Consider the following 18,723-nt stretch of genomic DNA (forward strand, 5'->3'; position numbering starts at 1 on the left):
TCTCTGTCTGTGAGCAGAAAGGACAGCTGTCCCCTGTGCCAGGAATGAGGAGAACCAGATACCTGTTTGTATCTATGGCCCCAAGTACAACCCTCCACTGGAGGTCGCCTTGCCTGCTTGTCAATGGGGCTTTGTACAGGGACTGCCAACAGCTCCTCGGGGTTGATCCCATGCCAAAAAACTCAGTCCACCTCAACACCTTAACCCCTGCCAGGGAGGGTAAGTCTGACACCTTCATGTGGATAAGATAGGTCGCTTTTTTCCCCAGAGCCTCAAAGTCTCCCAGCTCTGGGGTCTTTAGAGACGATGTCTTCCTCCTCCTGCCATTCTCCCACAGCCAGTGACACAGCCAGCGAAGGAAAGACATAATCACTTTCATCATCCCATTGGTCCAATAGAGTATGGTTTTTAACAAACACTCTAAGGACTTCTGGCAGGAACGCACAGACCTCCTCCACCAACCTGAGCAGCAGTCTGTTGGATCTGATGTTAGCAGTTCAGCTGTGTGAAGGGTGAAGGTCTTCGTTAGACATTGGTGTTTCCTTCTCTGCCCACTGCCCAACCTGCAGAGCCTCACTTTTTCCCCAAATCCCCTTTGCTTATGATGCCCTTTCATACAGACTCACTCTATTCAACAAGGAATCTACACCCCTCTTGTTTATGACAAATACATTTATATCTTCAGTATATGCAGAGACCACCGGGGGGGACACTGAGATAACCCTGGCAGCATGACTCTTGACAACCTAGATCTTAATCTGATCAGAAGAGGCTCAATTAATAGAGTACAGCTGTCCAGAAATAGGACATCCCTGTCTAATACTCCTCTGGACCTGACAGCTCAGCCCACCACCCACCTTCACCAAACAAAAAGCTTCCTTATATAACAAACCCAGCAGTGACACAAAACCATTTCCAAAACCAAAAGATCTTAAAGTGGAAAAAAGAAAACCATGATAAACCCTGTCAAATGTCTTCTCCTGGTCCAGTGATGCTACTCCAACATCAATATTTTGAACTCTACAGATGTCCAATAAGTCTCTCATGAGAAAAAGATTATCCATAATGGATGTGTCTGGTACACAGTATGACTGGCAAGCACTTTTGAAAGAAGTTTGTAGTCAGTGCACAACAAAGCCACTGGTTTCCAATTCTTTAGTAAAGGTAAGTCTCCTTTTTTGTGTAACAGTGAGAGGACTGCATGTCTACAGGATGCTGGTAACAGGCCTCTCTGAGAACACTCCTGCAGTACCTCCCACAGGTTGGCTCCCAGACACTTCAAAAGGTGTTTATAATAGTCTGCAGGCAGTCCGTCCAGTCCAGGAGCTCTACCAGGAGGCATCTGAGCCACAGCAGCAGTGAGTTCCTCCAGGGAGATGTTGGCATCAGGCACAGCTCTGTCCTCAGAGCCCAGCTGAGGAAACCCCCACAGCAGCTCATCCACACTGTCTCTGGTAAAGTCCTCCATCCTGCAGAGGGCGCTGTAGAATTCAACAGCGTGTTGTCTCATTTTAACTGGGTCAGTCGTCACTGCACCATCAGGGAGGCAGAAGCAGTCCATCTGGTTCTGTCCGAAAGAGTGACTTCTCCAGGTTAAAGAAGGAGGTTGGAGCATCCATGTCTCTGATAGTGGTGAACCATGACTTGCATACTGTTGACAGAAAACCCATATATGTGCCTTACCAACCTCCCACCACTGACTTAGGGACTCAAACTCTCTCTTCCTGCCTCTCCAGATTCCCCAGAAGGTCTCAACCCTCTGACAGAAGTCTTGGTCCTGAAGCAGCTTCACTTAAAAGTGCCAGCATGAGCTGCATTTAGTGGTTAGTGAAATATGAAAATCTAAGGTGACTAAGTGATAGTCAGTGAAACCTACTAGGTAAATGTGACTGTTCAATGACCTGTTACTAAAACTCTGGGACATGTAGACCCTATCCAGCCTGGCTGTGCTCACTGTCCCCTCCAACACCTTGACCCATGTGTACTGCCTAACCTGAGGTTGTTCCAGTCTCCCCCCATCACCACACATTCACTCTGATGACACTGGTCTAAGAAGTCCTTTATTTTCTGAAAGTCCAGTCTGGGTGAGTCCTGATTTGGAGCATAGATGTTAATAAAGCAGAAAGAGACATCCTGTATTTCTGCTCTGACCACTACAGCCCTGCCTGTCACTACCTTTGTGGTGGAGATGATGTGGACATCCAGCCCTGGAGAAAAGAGAACAGCTAGACCAGCAGAGAGATTCGTCCCATGAGACAGGAAGTACCGCCCCCTCCACCAATGTCTAATCTTTTCTGTGTGATTATCTCTGAAATGACTGCCCTCCTCTGTCGACCCCTTCCACCATTAAAAATCACAGAGCCCACCCTTAGCTTGTGCATACTAAGAAAGAGAGAAGATGTCAGCAGGGAGAGGAAACAGTAAGAGGAAGATCACCCAGTGAATCACACTCATCATCATTTTACTTATGGAGTTTTAACTTTTTCGAACCTTTTCCTTCATTGGCCTTCGGCACCTTCCTGAGACTCGTCATGTGTTCTTCTCAGACTTAAACATTTCTTTTATCCGACAAATCCACACCAACAACTTTCTGTAGAGTTGACATACTTTTGATGAACTTTTCTGCTTCTGGGAAATACTCTCTTAACACTTTTACTGACTTTCCAAAAGTCTGATGGAGGAACAGATTAATTTCCTCCCGTGGGTACAGATCTGCACTGCAGGGCTTTGAATCTGCAGCAGAGATGCAGTCAGAGTCAGAGTCATACTCCATGTCCTCTTCACCCTCCATGACTCCAGGGCCTCTCTCTCTCATCTTCTCAACAGCAGCCTGATTCTGGTCACATTCAGCTGCCTGTGCTTTCCCAATGCTTCCTCCTCCCTCTCCACTGACTCCCTCTGCTCCTTCCTCTTCCTCTCCTCCTTCCTCCTCCTCCTCTGCCCCTCTCTCTTCCTCTGCTGGCTGATGCTGCGTGCGACGTGCTGCGGTAAGCGTATTGTGTCACTTCCGGTTGTTGGTGATGTTGTGTTTGTTGCTGCTCTCCCTGAACTCAGCTGATCCTAGTTGTATTTTTGTATACAACTGCTAATTATCTGTTGTACTGTCGAACTTCTGTTCGATCACTCTCAGCTCTCTCCTTCTCTTAGTAAGATTCTCATTAAAACACAGCTGTTTACACACTAGCTCTGTTAGCTACTTTAGCTTAGCAGTTAGCGATGGCTTCTGTCTCTCCCTCTTACTCTCCTGCTCTCTCTTTCTCAGCCTGCTTCATGTTTAGTTCCTCCTCTGCCTCCTTCAGCGGTAATGGTACATGTAATAAATGTAGTTTGTTTGCAGTTATGGAGGCGAGGCTCAATGATCTGGAATCCCGGCTCCGCACCATGGAAACCACATCTTTAGCTTTTCCAGTTAGCCAGCCCCCAGTAGCTGGTGCGGACCGACCCAGTGTAGCTCCTTCTGTAGCTCCTTCTCTCCCCCCAGCAGCTCCCGAGCAGCCGGGAGGTCAGGGCGGCTGGGTGACTGTTCGGAACAAGAAGAGGCTTAGTCCTAAACAAAAGCTCACGGCTCACCACCAACCTGTTCACGTTTCTAACAGGTTCTCCCCACTCAGCGACACCCCCGCTGGGAAACAAACTCTGGTCATTGGTGACTCTATTCTGAGAAACGTGAAGTTAGCGACACCAGCAGCCATAGTCAAATGCTTTCCTGGGGCCAGAGCAGCGACATTGAATCAAATCTGAAGCTGCTGGCGAAGGATAAACGTAAATACAGTACGATTGTAATTCACGTCGGCACTAATGACACCTGATTACACCAATCGGAGATCACTAAGATTAATGTGGAGTCAGTGTGTACTTATGCTAAAACAATGTCGGACTCCGTAGTTTTCTCTGGGCCCCTCCCCAACCTGACCAGCGATGACATGTACAACCGCTGGTTATCGAGGTGGTGTTCCGCTAATGATGTGGGCTTTGTTGATAACTGGCAGACTTTCTGGGGAAGACCTGGTCTGATTAGATGAGACGGCATACATCCCACGCTGGATGGAGCTGCTCTCTTATCTAGAAACTTCACTGAGTTTATTAGAAAGCCAAAGCCAAGACAAACCAGAGTTGAGACCAGGAGGCAGAGTCGCAGTCCTACACTCTTCTCTGCGCCTCTCTTAGAGCAGTCGCCTGCCATTCAGCCCCTAAAAACTGTGTCTGTCCCCCGACCACCTAAATTTAAATGTAATAAATCAAAAGTGAACAGAGGAGGAGTTAGACATGAAAACCTAATAAAAATTAACACAACTGTTATTCCAGAACCAAATAACAAGAAAATTAAATGTGGCTTATTGAATATCAGATCACTCTCATCTAAATCTCTACTAGTCAATGATCTGATAACTGATCATCATGTAGATCTGCTCTGTCTGACTGAAACCTGGCTGCAGCAGGATGAATATGTTAGTTTGAATGAATCAACACCCCCCACTCATGTTAACGTTCATATACCTCGAAGCACAGGCCGAGGAGGAGGGGTGGCAGCCATTTATCACTCCAATTTATTAATAAATCCTAAGCCTAAGGTTAATCATAATTCATTTGTCACACCCAAACTGGAAAACACAAAAAACAGTCCTACTAGTTACTGTATATCGTCTTACTCTGAGTTCTTATCTGAGTTCTCAGACTTTTTATCTGAGTTAGTTCTCAGCACAGATAAAGTTATCATGGTGGGTGATTTTAACATTCATGTAGATGTTGAAAGTGACAGCCTGAGTATTGCATTTAATTCATTATTAGACTCAATTGGCTTCTCTCAGCATGTTAATGAACCCACTCACTCTTTTAACCACACCCTTGATCTGGTTCTGACTTATGGGATTGACATTGAATATCTAACAGTTTCTCCCAGAAACCCTCTTTTATCTGACCATTTTCTGTTAACATTTGAGTTTTCAGTCATGGACTACACAGCATCTGGGGAAAAAATCCATTACAGCAGGTGTCTGTCTGACAATACCGTTAGCAAATTTAAAGAAAGAATCCCATCAGTACTTAGCCCACTGCCATGTATCAATGCAGTAGGGGACAGCTCTCTTAACTTCACATCCACACAGGTTGATGATCTTGTTGACAGTACTGTAGCCTCACTGCGTGCAACACTAGCTTCTTCTTCCGGCTCTCAACGAAGGCGGACGCATCTTCCCCCTCTCTCCTCTCCCTTTTTTCCCTGCCTTGCATCTCACGTCTCGTCCTGTCTTGTCTAAACCTTGGAAGCCTCTCTCCGCACTGCTCTCTAAATCTAAAATCATGGAATTGGTCAACTGGTCTCTCAACGCAATTGACAGGATCTTCTCGACGAGAAGCCCGGGTTCGGGGGAACCTGTCTGCCCTGGTGGAACGTACGCCGCTGGTTACATGAGGGACTCCTGGGAGCAGTGGAGGGTCGTGTGCCTGGCGAGTCTTTCCGTTGAGGACATCGAAGATCTCTATATATTCGGAACTGTGATATCAGGCTTTCTGCTGATTGGATTAGGCATTGCCCTGGTGTATCTGAAAATTCGGAAGACGGTGACAGCAGTCCAAATCCCCACGCTGCCCGACATAATTGATGGAGTGAGTAAAGCTGTAAGCACTCAGACTGTGATTGTGAACCGCAACTTGGGAACCACCTTGGAAGGAGCTGTCAACACCCTGTCTGTGGCAATAGACAGAGCTGTTAACGCTCAGACTGTGGTCATAAATCGCAATATGGGTCACATCTTGGAGAAGCTTTCAGCTTTGCAAAGGAGAATGGATGGAGATGACCAGAATGGACTAACAGAGTAAGCCGTGTCTATTGAAATACGACTGCTCGCCCTAACCCAAACAATCATAATCTAATCTGCGTTCCGGCCCCCGCAGCACCAGCCTTGGCCAAGGCCGGTGCTGGAACAACTCCCCCACGAGATCGCTGCAGTGAGATGCTTCTACTCCTACCCCTCCCTCCTTTCCTCCACGGACACCTGTTGATTGTTGACTCCGTCCGGGACCCGATCAAGGATGTCTCCATGGCAACTTGCTGTGTTATCGCGATGACACCCTGCGAACTGAGGCACTGATTGTGAACTAGATGAAGCGACTCTCCAGGCCTATGCACACACACACATTCACGGCACTCCTCACATGTACATATGCAACTCACCCCAACCCCCCAACCCCATCCCACGCCTTCGCCGCTTCTTCCCATCCAGTGCAGCGGGCGGGGTCTGATGGCGGCGCCTCAATGGCAGCGGCTAAGGCTGGCTGCCTGTCTGTACTGGAACCACCTCCTCCCCCCCTCCCCCCTCCCCTGGAGCAAGTTGTTTGCGTCAATATGTTGTAAAATGTGCTTATATATGCTTATGTTGCCAAGGTTTTTTTTATCAAATACACACTGTACCCCCCCGGAGTATAGTTTGGGTTTATTTCTTTTTTTTTCTCCTCTCCTCTCCACATGTTCCTCCCCCTTCTCCCCCCCCCCCCCCCCCCCTTTTTTTTTGCTACAGTCATCCTGTTATGTGTTGACGGGGTGATTGTTGTAATTTCGCTGCAATTGTACTTGTACTGTTACAGTGACAATAAAGCCAATCCAATCCAATCCAATACTGTGGCCCCTCTGAGGAAGAAGGTAGTGAGTCAGAGAAGACTAGCTCCATGGTACAACTCAGAAACACAAGCTTTAAAGCCAAGATGAAGGAAGCTAGAAAGAAGGTGGCGTTGTACTAACCTGTAAGAATGTCTATAGGCTTGGAAAGACAGCCTATTGGCATATAAAAAAAGTCTCCGTAAAGCCAGAACATCCTATCATTCATTATTGATAGAAGAAAGCAAGAACAATCCCAGGTTTCTGTTCAGCACTGTAGCCAGGCTGACAGACAGCCACAGGTCTGTTGATCCATCTATTCCTTTAGTCCTCAGTTGTAATGACTTTATGAGCTTCTTTACAAATAAAATTGTCTCTGTTAGAGAAATAATTCACCATCTCCTCCCCACAGCTGATTCAGATGTACTGTCCAGTTCAGCAGCCTCAGAGTCCACTGTAACTGGTTTATATTTTGACTGTTTTCTCCTGTACATCTCTCTGAGCTCGCTTCAACAGTTTCCTCATCTAAACCATCAACTTGTCTTCTAGACCCCATTCCAACAAGGCTGTTCAAAGAAGTTTTTCCTTTAATCGACAGCTCTATATTAAGTCTGATTAACTTGTCTTTATCAACTGGTTATGTACCGCAGGCTTTTAAAGTTGCAGTAATTAAACCTCTACTTAAAAAGCCTACTCTTGATCCAGATGTTTTAGCCAATTATAGACCCAAATCCAACCTCCCCTTTATTTCCAAAATCCTTGAGAAGGTCGTTGCAAACCAGTTATGTGATTATTTGCACAGAAATGGTTTGTTTGAAGATTTTCAGTCAGGTTTTAGAGTCCATCATAGCACAGAAACAGCTCTGGTTAAGGTTACCAATGAGCTCCTCATAGCCTCAGACAATGGACTTGTCTCTGTACTTGTCCTACTAGATCTTAGTGCTGCATTTGACACCATCGATCATAAGATTTTATTACAGAGACTAGAACATATAGTCGGCATCAAAGGAACCACACTAAGCTGGTTTAAGTCATATTTGTCAGACTCCAGTTTGTTCATGTTAATAATGACTCTTCTATCAACACTACAGTCAGTCATGGAGTTCCACAAGGTTCTGTGCTAGGACCAATACTCTTCAGTCTATATATGCTTCCTCTAGGAAACATTATTAGGAGGCACCAGATAAATTTCCATTGTTATGTAGATGACACCCAGTTGTACTTATCCATGAAGCCAGGTGAGACTAACCAGGTAGCCAAGCTTCAGGTGTGTCTTAAGGACATAAAAACCTGAATGACCAGTAATTTCTTACTCTTAAATTCAGACAAAACTGAAGTTATTGTAATTGGCCCAAAACACCTCAGAAATACACTATATGATAATATACTGACTCTGGATGACATCACCTTGGCCTCCAGTGCTACAGTCAGAAACCTTGGTGTCATTTTTGACCAGGACTTGTCCTTTACTTCACATATAAAGCAAGTCTCTAGGACAGCCTTCTTCCACCTGCACAATATTGCTAAAATCAGACCCATTCTGTGTCTAAAGGATGCTGAAAAACTAGTTCATGCATTTGTTACCTCAAGACTGGACTACTGTAACTCTTTATTGTCAGAATGTCCCAAAAATGCAGTAAAAAGCCTCCAATTGATCCAGAATGCGGCAGCACGAGTACTGACAGGAACTAGGAAACGAGATCACATCTCTCCTGTGTTAGCTTCTCTGCATTGGCTCCCTGTAAACTCCAGGATAGAATTTAAAATCCTCCTCCTCACCTACAAAGCCATTAATGGTCAGGCACCATCGTACCTTGGAGAGCTTATACTTCCCTATTTTCCCAATAGGACACTTCGCTCTCTAAATACAGGTCTACTTGTGGTTCCCAGAGTTTGTAAGAGTAGAATGGGGGGCAGAGCCTTCAGCTATCAGGCTTCTCCCCTGTGGAACCAGCTCCCAGTGTGGGTTCGGGAGGCAGACACCCTCTCTACCTTTAAGATCAGGCTTAAAACTGTTCTGTTTAGTAAAGCTTATAGTTAGGGCTGGCTCAGGTATGTCCTGACCCATCCCTTAGTTATGCTGCTATAGAGCTAGACTGCTGGGGGATTCCCATGATTCACTGGGCGCTCTCTCTCTATTTCTGTCTCTCACCCTCTCTCTCTCTCGATGACTTCATGCCATTAACTTTGTATTTTTTTCTCTCCCGTAGTTTGTGCTTCTCCTCTCTCTCCCTCTCTCTGTCCTCATTCTGCAGGTATCTCTGCCTCTGGAGCAGCAGGACCCAGATCCACCACTACTCATCATTACTATTAACCACTGTTACCTGTCATTACTATTGATAACACCATTACCTACACAGCTGTTCCTGGTCTCTCTCTCTCTCTCTTCTCTACTCCCCCCCCCCCTCCCCCCCTCTTTTTATCTCCTCCTAAACCCAACCGGTCGAGGCAGACCCCCCCCACCCTGAGCCCGGTTCTGGAGGTTTCTTCCTGTTAAAAGGGAGTTTTTCCTCCCCCCTGTCGCCAAGTGCTTGCTCTTTGTGGGAACTGTTGGGTTTTTCTCTGTAACAAAGTAAGGTCTTGACCTTACCCTGTAAAGTGCCTTGAGATAATGTATATTATGATTTGGCGCTATACAAATAAAATTGAATTGAATTGAATTGAATTGAATTGCTGTTGGACTCAGGAGAGCTGGGCTTTCACCAGTTACTGTCTCTCTGCCTGCATCAGCCTGTGTCTGTTCCCCAGCCTGACTCCCAGCCTGCCTGCTGTTTCTCTCCCTAACATCTAGCCCGGTCGTCGCCCCCCACTGAGCACTGCAGCCGGCTCTGGATGTCCCACAGCTGGCCTGTGAGGACAAGCAGTCTGTTTGTGTCCCACGTCACCACACTCAAAACATTTCATCCTGCCTGTGCTGGCATACACCATGTAATGTCCCTCCCCATGTCTGACTCTGAAGAAAACCTTCAGTGTCTGTGATGGACAGGTGAAGAACATGAACACCTGTCTCCTGAAGGACTGGACATGTTTCAGTTTATTGCTCTTACATCTGAGAAACCAACAGGTGAGATTGTTGTTGTAGGTTTGATTGGCATAAATCCTGTCAAGACAAGCTGCCCTCACACTGCCCTCAAAGACTTTCACCCAGGTGTACTGTCTGACTGCTGGGTGAAGTCTCCTCCAAACAACTGTCAGGTCATTTTCTACGACCACCCTGGACAGCAGGGTGGCTGATGGTGGGTGCTGCATTTCTGTCAGCTGAAGGATGAGTGGTGCAGTTTCAGTCTCCTCCCACCACTATAACTGAACCACTACCGAACTGGTTCAGGTTGTTCTACAGTTTGTGAAACAGCTCTGTGCGATCAGTACCACAGTTTTGAGCATATACATTAATAAATACAAATGGTGTATCTCTGACTGTAGCTTGACCAACTATTCTAAACCTGCTGAGGGTGACGCCTGACATGATGATCTGTGTTGAGGGCACAAACAGTGGTGACACAGCTACAAACACAGCATCCAGCACCAGCCGTTTCTCTACCAACAGGTGAACCAAGTGCTCCTCTCAGAGAAAGGGCATGATGGCCGTATTCATCCGAGAACTGTATGTGATGTTCTCATGTCCGACCTGCTCCCCTATAGCCAAGAGAACCTGCTCCACAGTGAACTGTGGCGCGGCTAAGACCCTGACCCCATGTCTGATGGACAGGGGAGGTGAACCTTCACCTGGCAGGGACGCCATGACTCAGACATAACACTACCACAGACTAACAAACTGACACTAAAACCACAAGCTGATGAATTAAACTGATGTTATCTTGTCATTAGGGACAAGATGAAAGATTGAAAAACGAGAAAAAAAAAACAATCCAAACGTCCCAAACTCACTCAAAAGCTCCACGCACACACACACATACACACACACACACACACACACACACGCCAAAACTCCCAGCATGCAGTGAGAGAGAAAGAGAGAGAGAGAGAAAGAGAGAGGGAGACAGAGAGACACAGACCATTATAAAGCCCTCACCTGGCAAGAGCTGAACATAGACAGGAGCCCCCTCAGCCAGCTGGTCCTGAGGCTGGCTGACCTTTCACCTTCTGACTTCACAAACCCCAGCCAGCCTCAGAGCAGTTACACCACCACTCAGAAGATTAGACCCAACCACATTATAACAAAAGAAGAAGAAAAATACATCAGCTATTTGAACCATATGACACACAAACTAGAAGAATATTTGGCCTTAAACAGACAGTGCACTGTGGCAGAGAACCTGACTACAGAGACTGATGAGAACCTGAGAAACACATTGACAATGTACAGACTTAGTGAGCACATGCTGGCAATAAAGAAGGGCAGACACAGGCAGACCTGCTGTCCAGAGAGGACACACTGTGCTGTCACTGTGATGAGGGAGCTGTAGAGACTGAAATACATTTCCTGACACAGTGGCAAAAATTTTGAAATATTAGAGATTAATTCTTTCCAAAATTTAATTTTAATTAAAAAAAAAAAGTGAATAAATGAAATGTCGTTATGCATTATATTCATGCTAACCCTGCATGAAGCAGATGGAACCTTTAACATACCAGAGGAGAACATGAGATGATGTGTTTAGCTGTGTTCAGTTCTTTCTGCATAAAGAAGCAGTTTCACCATTCCTCACAGATGTTCTGACATGTTTTAATATTTAAAATATACATCAACTGCTTGATTGGCATGATCACTGATAATGTGCCAATTCAAATATCTGTTAGGAGCTCACTTCAGTGCTACTGGACTGTGGAATTAAATATGTCTGAATGAAAAAAAAAAAGCCAAATTTTTTCCACCGTAAAATAAAAATGAGTGTAAAAGCAGCAAATAACATTGGCACTATATGATCCAGGTACAGACCAACTTACAGCAATGTGGTAGCAACATGTATTTAGCCTAAAAGACAGTTTGAAGGGCATAAATGTAAACAGGCTAACACACAACAAAGTAACATTAAAACTTTGCATTTGAAGAGCTATAAAGCCCTGGATATAACATATTATACTGTAATACTGATCACTCAGCTTTCCACAAAGTGCTGTTAAGACAGACTGTCTTAACATCACAATTATGAGTAAAGTTTTCACAAATATCTGATTAAAATGGATGAATATTGTACTTACGTCATAGCTGCTGTCTGTTAGCAATTCCTTCATCGTGGGCATTTCTGATGGCAAACTGGAACAAACCCGTGATGAATTATTCAAACAGTTTTTTTATTTTTTATTTTTAGGTCTTTTTAAATTGAACACTGCAACCAGCATGTTTGTTTAAAATGCACAACTTTTACTTTGAAGGCATTGCACAAGCTGGATAATGAACAAGCAGATTCTTTGGTGTACTGAATTGAATTGCATGTCTTCAATTAATGTGACAATAACATGTAAAGCCTTGACAGTGTTTGGGCAGCATCGGCTAATGAAGAACAAGCTCACTAACATCAAAATATATTGGCACTGGCACAAGCAGGACAATGAAATTCAGTAATACCCCCTAAACTGGCATTTTTCATTATACAGCATGGACAACAGCAGAAGAATTGTACTTTGTGCACAGACCCATTAGCAGCTGTTTACTCACCGGTGTATAGAAACCTCATGAGTTCAGCATCGAATTTCATTCCTTTACTCACCAACAACTGTCTCCTGCTGTTGTTGCTGTTGTTAAACTGCTGTTAGTTAACAAGGTTAATCAGATCAGCCTGTTGATGTTGTCTTTAACATGTATCAGTTGATGCTAAATTTATTCACTTTCCTCTGATGTAACTCTGTTAAATGTCTCACCTCAGATCAGTGACAGTCTGTGAATAAATTCACACGTCTGAGGAAAAAAACAGCAAACATCTGTCTCTATTTCTGAAAGTAGGTTTAACACTTTGCATGTTTACATCAGCGACATGTTTGCTGTGAATCTGGGTCCTCATTACAGTACCCATCATTTATGGATTTCTGTTGATTGGGTTTATGGGTTTACTTTGACAGTGATTTATACCTCAGCTGTTCTGAATCAGTCATCCAGATAAACAGCTGCAGATATTATGAGTTTATTTTTAGTTTAAAGAAAAATTTATTTATCTGAAAAACCTGCTGCAGTTTCTCTTCAGTTCATTTCTGCTCTGTGATCATCTGCTCTCACTGTTAAAACTCATCATGTCTACATACATTTATGTCCTATTTAAAGTTATGACCACACTCCACTTAAAACCGTATCATCTCTGGTAGAGATAAAGTAGCCAGAGTGAGGAGGTGCTGAGGTCCACCCACTACTTCAAACCAAACTTTGAGCGGTAAATTTGATGAAATGGAACTGGAGATGTGTTTTTTGTGATAAAAAAAATCTGTTTCTGGTTTCTGCAAGTGTCAACTGTACCAACACAACACAGGTATCGACTGTACCAATACTACAAAGGTGTTGACTGTACCAACACAACAAAGGTGTTGACTGTATCACAACAACAACAAATGTGTCAACTGTACCAAAACAAACATGTCAACTGTACTAGAATGTGTCAACTGTACCATAACAACAACGTGTCAACTGTACCATAACGTGTTGACTGTAACAACGTTTTAACCGTACCATAACATGTCAACTGTACCACAACATCGTGTCTACTGTACCAAAACATCATGTCAACTGTACCACAATGTGTACACTGTACCATAACAAATATGTCAACTGTACAAAACAACATCATGTCAACTGTACCACAACATGTCAACTGTACCACAACAACAAAACATGTCAACTGTACCAAAACAAATGTGTCAACTGTATCACAACGTGTCAACTGTACCATAACAACAAACATGTCAACTGTACCACAACAACAAACATGTCAACTGTACCACAACAACAAACATGTCAACTGTACCACAACGTGTCAACTGTACCATAACAACAAACATGTCAACTGTACTACAACGTGTCAACTGTACCATAACAACATGACAACTGTACCACAACAATGTGTCAACTGTACCACAACAAACATGTCAACTGTACCAAAACAAACATGTCAACTGTACTACAACAACGTGTCAGCTGTACCATAACAACGTATCAACTGCACTACAACAATAATGTGTCAACTGTACCAAAACAAACATATAAACTATACCAAAACAAACATCTCAACTGTATCACAACATGTTAACTGTACCAAAACAACAAATTATTAAAACGCACTTCAGTCAGAAGGACAGAAGACTATCAACTTGGGACACAAAAACCCCAAAATAAAAATAAAAACACACACATTTACTTTGGATATATATATATATATATATATATATATATATATATATATATATGCATGTGTGTGTGTGTGTGTGTGTGTGTGTGTGTGTGTGTGAGTGTGAGTGTGTGTGTCTACTCCATGTATGTATCATCACACTCAATGGGTTAGCGTTAAATTACTTTTGAATTTTTCAGTACAACATAAAAACAATGTTTTCTGTGTCACCATCACCTTGTTAAATAGAGGTGAAAATGCATACACAAACACACACACAAACACAGACACGCTCAGTGGTTGTTTGTTCGGTTCATGTTTCCATCGCTGAATTTAATCATTAAGCTTTCTTCTATAAAACCACAAACGTTTGAAGTGAGAAGTTCACAACATACTGAACTCAGCTCAGATTAAACAGAACCAGAACCTGAAGTAGAACCTGAACCAGAACCTGAACTGATCCCTGACCAGCCATGGACAGAGGTTAGTAGCTCTGTTTAGACAGGACCTGCTTCATTTGAATGGTATACATTTATTTTATTTTATTTTATTTTAGTTTAGTTTAGTCGGGGGCTGTTCCTGAACATTTTCTTGTCCTCTGTTATTTATCAATGAGCATCTCTCCATGTACACTCGTGCCTGTGTCCCTGCTCTTCCATTAGCAGGGGCTGTGGTTTTCAAGAATCAATTTAAAGTACAGACACTTTCTTTCAGCTTTCCTACATTAAAATCACAGACCAAAACACAGACAAGACCGTCTGTGTCTTGGTCTATAGGTGTCCTGAGCCAGATAAAGTCTTTATAGCCTTGACCTCACTGTGTTTTATGGATTTTCTATTGATAATATTAATATTGAGGTGCATGCATGTTTTTATGATCATATGCCTATTTTATTAAAATCCCCTTATCTAGTCCTTTGTGTTCTGCTAAAACCACAGGTTATTACTCAGTGAAGCCTGTCAAAGAAATGCCATTGCAACCTCTATTTCTACTGCTGCTGAGCTTCTCTGGAGTTCAGATAAATAATTTCTCTCTACCAGTTCTCCTGCTTAACTATCCTGGACTTAACTGAGTCTTTTAGGTGGACCTGTTGAAAAGTCACCACTCAGTTTCATCATGTGACATATTTAAAAACTGTCTGGATAATTTTGCTTTCCTGTAGTGTTTTCTATAGCATCTTGTAGCATTTTCTATAATGTCCTGTAGTGTTTTCTATTGCGTCTTGTAGTGTTTTCTATAATGTCCTGTAGTGTTTTCTGTTGGGTCTTGTAGTGTTTTCTATAGTGTCCTGTAGTGTTTTCTATGGAGTCTTGTAATGTTTTCCACAGTGTCCTTTAGGGTTTTCCATAGTGTCCTGTAGTGTTTTCTACATCATCCTGTAGTATTTTCCATAGTGTCTCTGTAGTGTTTTCTATATCGTCCTGTAGTGTTTTCCATAGTGTCCTGTAGTGTTTTCTGTTGGGTCTTGTAGTGCTTTATATAATGTCCTGTAGTGTTTTCTATAGTGTCCTGTAGGGTTTTCTATAGCGTCTTGTAGTGTTTTCTATAATGTCCTGTACTGAGCATCTGAGTCTGAGCACTAGTAATGACAGTCTAACCTTCATCTTTCTGTCTCTCACCTATTTGTCTCCCTTTCAGTTGTCCTTCTGCTGTCAGTCCTGTCTCTGGGTGTCTCCTCTCAGCCAATCACAGACAGCCAGCATCAGTTCTCCACCGCTGTCAGCAGAGTTCAAACCCTCCACCTGCTTGCTCAGAGCCTCTTCTCCAACTTTGTAAGTATCCAGCCAGACTGCAGCGTGTAGTGGGGGTTCATTAATAGTCTCTATGTCTTGGTACCTCTGTGGGTTGTGTATTTCTGTTCGTATTACTGTGTACATCTATGTGTTGTGTTGTGTTGTGTTTCTTAGGAGAGTAAGCTGCCAACTGAGGACCAGCGCCAACTCAACAAAATCTTCCTACAGGATTTCTGTAACTCTGATTACATCATCAGTCCCATTGACAAGCATGAAACGCAACGCAGCTCTGTGAGTACACAACACTGCATTACACAGTACTACTATGCTACACAACACACAGTACAGAAGAAAAACTCACACAGTAAGAACCCACACAGCTGCCATTTCTCTGTAGATACAGTAAAACAGAAATGCTTTTATCAAAGTACATTTATGCTGCAACGGACACACTGTGTGTCAGATATGTGCAGTAATAGAATCAGTGTCAAACAGTATCAGTCTGACACAACAGATGCTTCATTACACAGAAATATCCGGGAGGGCTTTGTTGGTTATACTATTTGGAAAACGACAGGCAATTTCAAAAAATACTTCGCAAATGACTGGATGAACCATCTGTCTATCACAGGTTAACTTCAACCAATCTGCATGATACCCTTTTGTTTCACTACCAGCAGAGCAAGTTGGTGAATCAGACTCTTGCTGAAACCAGTCTGCAGAAGAATGAAAACATGGAGAAAAGCCTTCAGTGCCATTCTCTGCTCTTCTTTCAGTGAATTGGGAAATAATAGGAGCTGCCATTGTTGTTAACAAACAGTTGCTTCTTGCTGTCACCACACCTAAGACATGCCTATAGCTGCCAGTAGCTTCTCCTTCATAGGACACTGATTGGTCCAAACCACTGTGGTTCAGACACAAGCAAATAGCTTGGAGCTGGAGTTGGTTTGGTAACTTCAGTATGTTGGCTCCATTAATTATCTCTGAAACAGTTATCTATTGATTCTAGATACTGAACTGTTATGGGCCATTCTACCCAACTGGCTCAAAGTCAGAGTTAAACAACATTTTTGACATAAAGTTTCATGATTTTAAAAAAGATTAATAAAAAATGTATTGCAGAAATTATTTCAGTATCATTTTCATAAGCTGTAATTAAGGAGTGAGTGTTGGAGACAGCCACCTCCTGATTCAAAATACCCTATAAATGATGGGTCTATGTGTTTTAACCCAACTCTCAGTCACTCAGCAGATATCAGAAGGATCATGGTCAACAATGGATTAATTAAATGCTTTTTTAATTTGTTGTTTGGTTTTGGGACAGCAGTTTGCACCAATTTGGTTGAATGACCCATATATTTATTGGTTCTGGCTTTTCAACTTGTTACCTATTGATTGATGGGTTTTGATCTCCTATCAGTTGATTGGTTTCAGGTTCTGAGCTATTCACTTTATTAAAGATACACAAAAGAGTGTATAGCAAGTAAGAAAAAAATTATATATATATATATATATATATATATATATATCAGAATCAGAATCAGTTTTATTGCCAAGTATGTTTTCACATACAAGGAATTTTTTCTGGTGATTGGTGAAATTGGGGATCAGGGGGATCAGCAACATATATATATATAGATAGATAGATAGATAGATAGATAGATAGATAGATAGATAGATAGATAGATATAGATTTATTGGTTCTTGAGTTTGAAGATGCTATCTATTGATTAATTGGTTCTTGATGTCCTGTTGATTGTTGTTCTAGGTTCTGAAGCTGTTATCGATCTCCTGTCAATTAGTGGAGTCTTGGGAGTTCCCTAGTCGCTTTCTGCCTGGAGGTTCTGCTCTGAGGATTTCACCCAGACTATCTGAACTAAAGACAGGAATCCAAGTGCTGAAAACGGTGAGAACACACACACATAAATGACACTGTATACGCTGACCTGATCTAACCAATCAGGACAGCTGCCAGACTGACCACCTGATCCTGCAGGCCAGTCAGGACGGAGCAGAGATGTTCTCTGACAGTTTGCCCCTCCAGCTGGCTCCTTATGGAAACTTCTATCAGAGTCTGGGAGGCGATGAGTTGCTGAGACGAAACTATGAATTGCTGGCTTGCTTCAAGAAGGACATGCACAAGGTGGGAGTGGAGAAGGGTGGGGGGGGGGAGTGGGGTGGGAAGTTCTGATGATGTAATGATGATGATGTCCATGTTTACAGGTGGAGACGTACCTGACGGTGGCTAAATGTCGACTCTCTCCAGAAGCTAACTGCACTCTGTAGCCCCGCCTCCTCCCGGTGAAGTGCTATAGTTCATAATGTAATCCTGTGTGTTCTTAAGCTTCACCCCTATGTTAGAATTAGTGTTTACCTCTGTCAGGTGCTGAAGTCCAAACTGATGATGAAATGATGATGTCATACTGTCAGCTTGTGAAATAAAGTGTGTTTCATTCAGTTGTGTCTGGACTTTGTTTCTTCTTCATAGTCTCATATTTATTTTTTCATTTTGTCATCTTAACTAAAAACTGGTCTGTCATTCTGGACTTTAGAAATAAACTGAACCTCGTAAGGGAACAGTTCCTCCTCACCACAAACACCAATGAAGAGTTCTGCAGGGAAACAGGTTGGTTTTGACAAAAGAAACCCTAACCCTAACCCTAACCCTAAAAAAGGAAAAGTATACAATAATTAAAATCATACAAGAAATTAGTTTGCTGTTGGTCTTTGTGGAGGGTTTAGTTCTCTCAAAGTCAAGAGTTTTTGACCAAACCTCAGTTGTTTCCTAATAAGGTCTTGTAGAGCTTTCTGATACATATGCTCTGGTTGAATTTGTGAAACTCTTGGTCTATAAAACGTGATTAAACCTTTTCAACACATCAATGAGAACTAGGAGAAAATTGAAAATCACCAGAGGTTGAGCTTCTGACTTTTAGATGATTTAAATTAGCCATGGACCATCACAATTCTTTGATATTGATGCACAACATAATGAAAATAACTTAATTTGGTGCAATTTACAGATGAAACAGACACAGTTGTCAGTCAATAGTTATTAAAAACAGTTACTTTTGAATTTAATAAATGAATTAATTCCTCATTATTTATGAGTTGAGACTTTATT

The 18,723-nt window shown here is 42.8% G+C and overlaps 1 protein-coding gene across 1 annotated transcript; it reads left to right on the plus strand.

Moving 5' to 3' along the window:
* The first annotated feature begins 14,215 nt into the window (after window positions 1-14,215).
* On the plus strand, window positions 14,216-18,056 carry gh1 (growth hormone 1). The gene is made up of 6 exons (XM_071463615.1): window positions 14,216-14,349; window positions 15,505-15,638; window positions 15,774-15,890; window positions 17,368-17,505; window positions 17,596-17,742; window positions 17,823-18,056. Exons 1-6 carry the CDS (start codon window positions 14,340-14,342, stop codon window positions 17,883-17,885), a joined length of 609 nt encoding a protein of 202 aa, XP_071319716.1. The 5' UTR covers window positions 14,216-14,339; the 3' UTR covers window positions 17,886-18,056.
* Window positions 18,057-18,723: the final 667 nt, after the last annotated feature.

The sequence above is a fragment of the Trachinotus anak genome, unplaced genomic scaffold (genome assembly GCF_046630095.1).
Source record: "Trachinotus anak isolate AG129_WGS33_773 ecotype Australia unplaced genomic scaffold, CSIRO_AGI_Tana_v1 ptg000003l, whole genome shotgun sequence".
Taxonomy (NCBI): domain Eukaryota; kingdom Metazoa; phylum Chordata; class Actinopteri; order Carangiformes; family Carangidae; genus Trachinotus; species Trachinotus anak.

Excerpts from the sequence above, each read along its gene's own strand:
- gh1 (XM_071463615.1), top strand. Across the intron at positions 15,639-15,773 it reads AGAGCCTCTTCTCCAACTTT|GAGAGTAAGCTGCCAACTGA; the intron begins GTAAGTATCCAG and ends TGTGTTTCTTAG. Across the intron at positions 15,891-17,367 it reads ATGAAACGCAACGCAGCTCT|GTTCTGAAGCTGTTATCGAT; the intron begins GTGAGTACACAA and ends TTGTTGTTCTAG.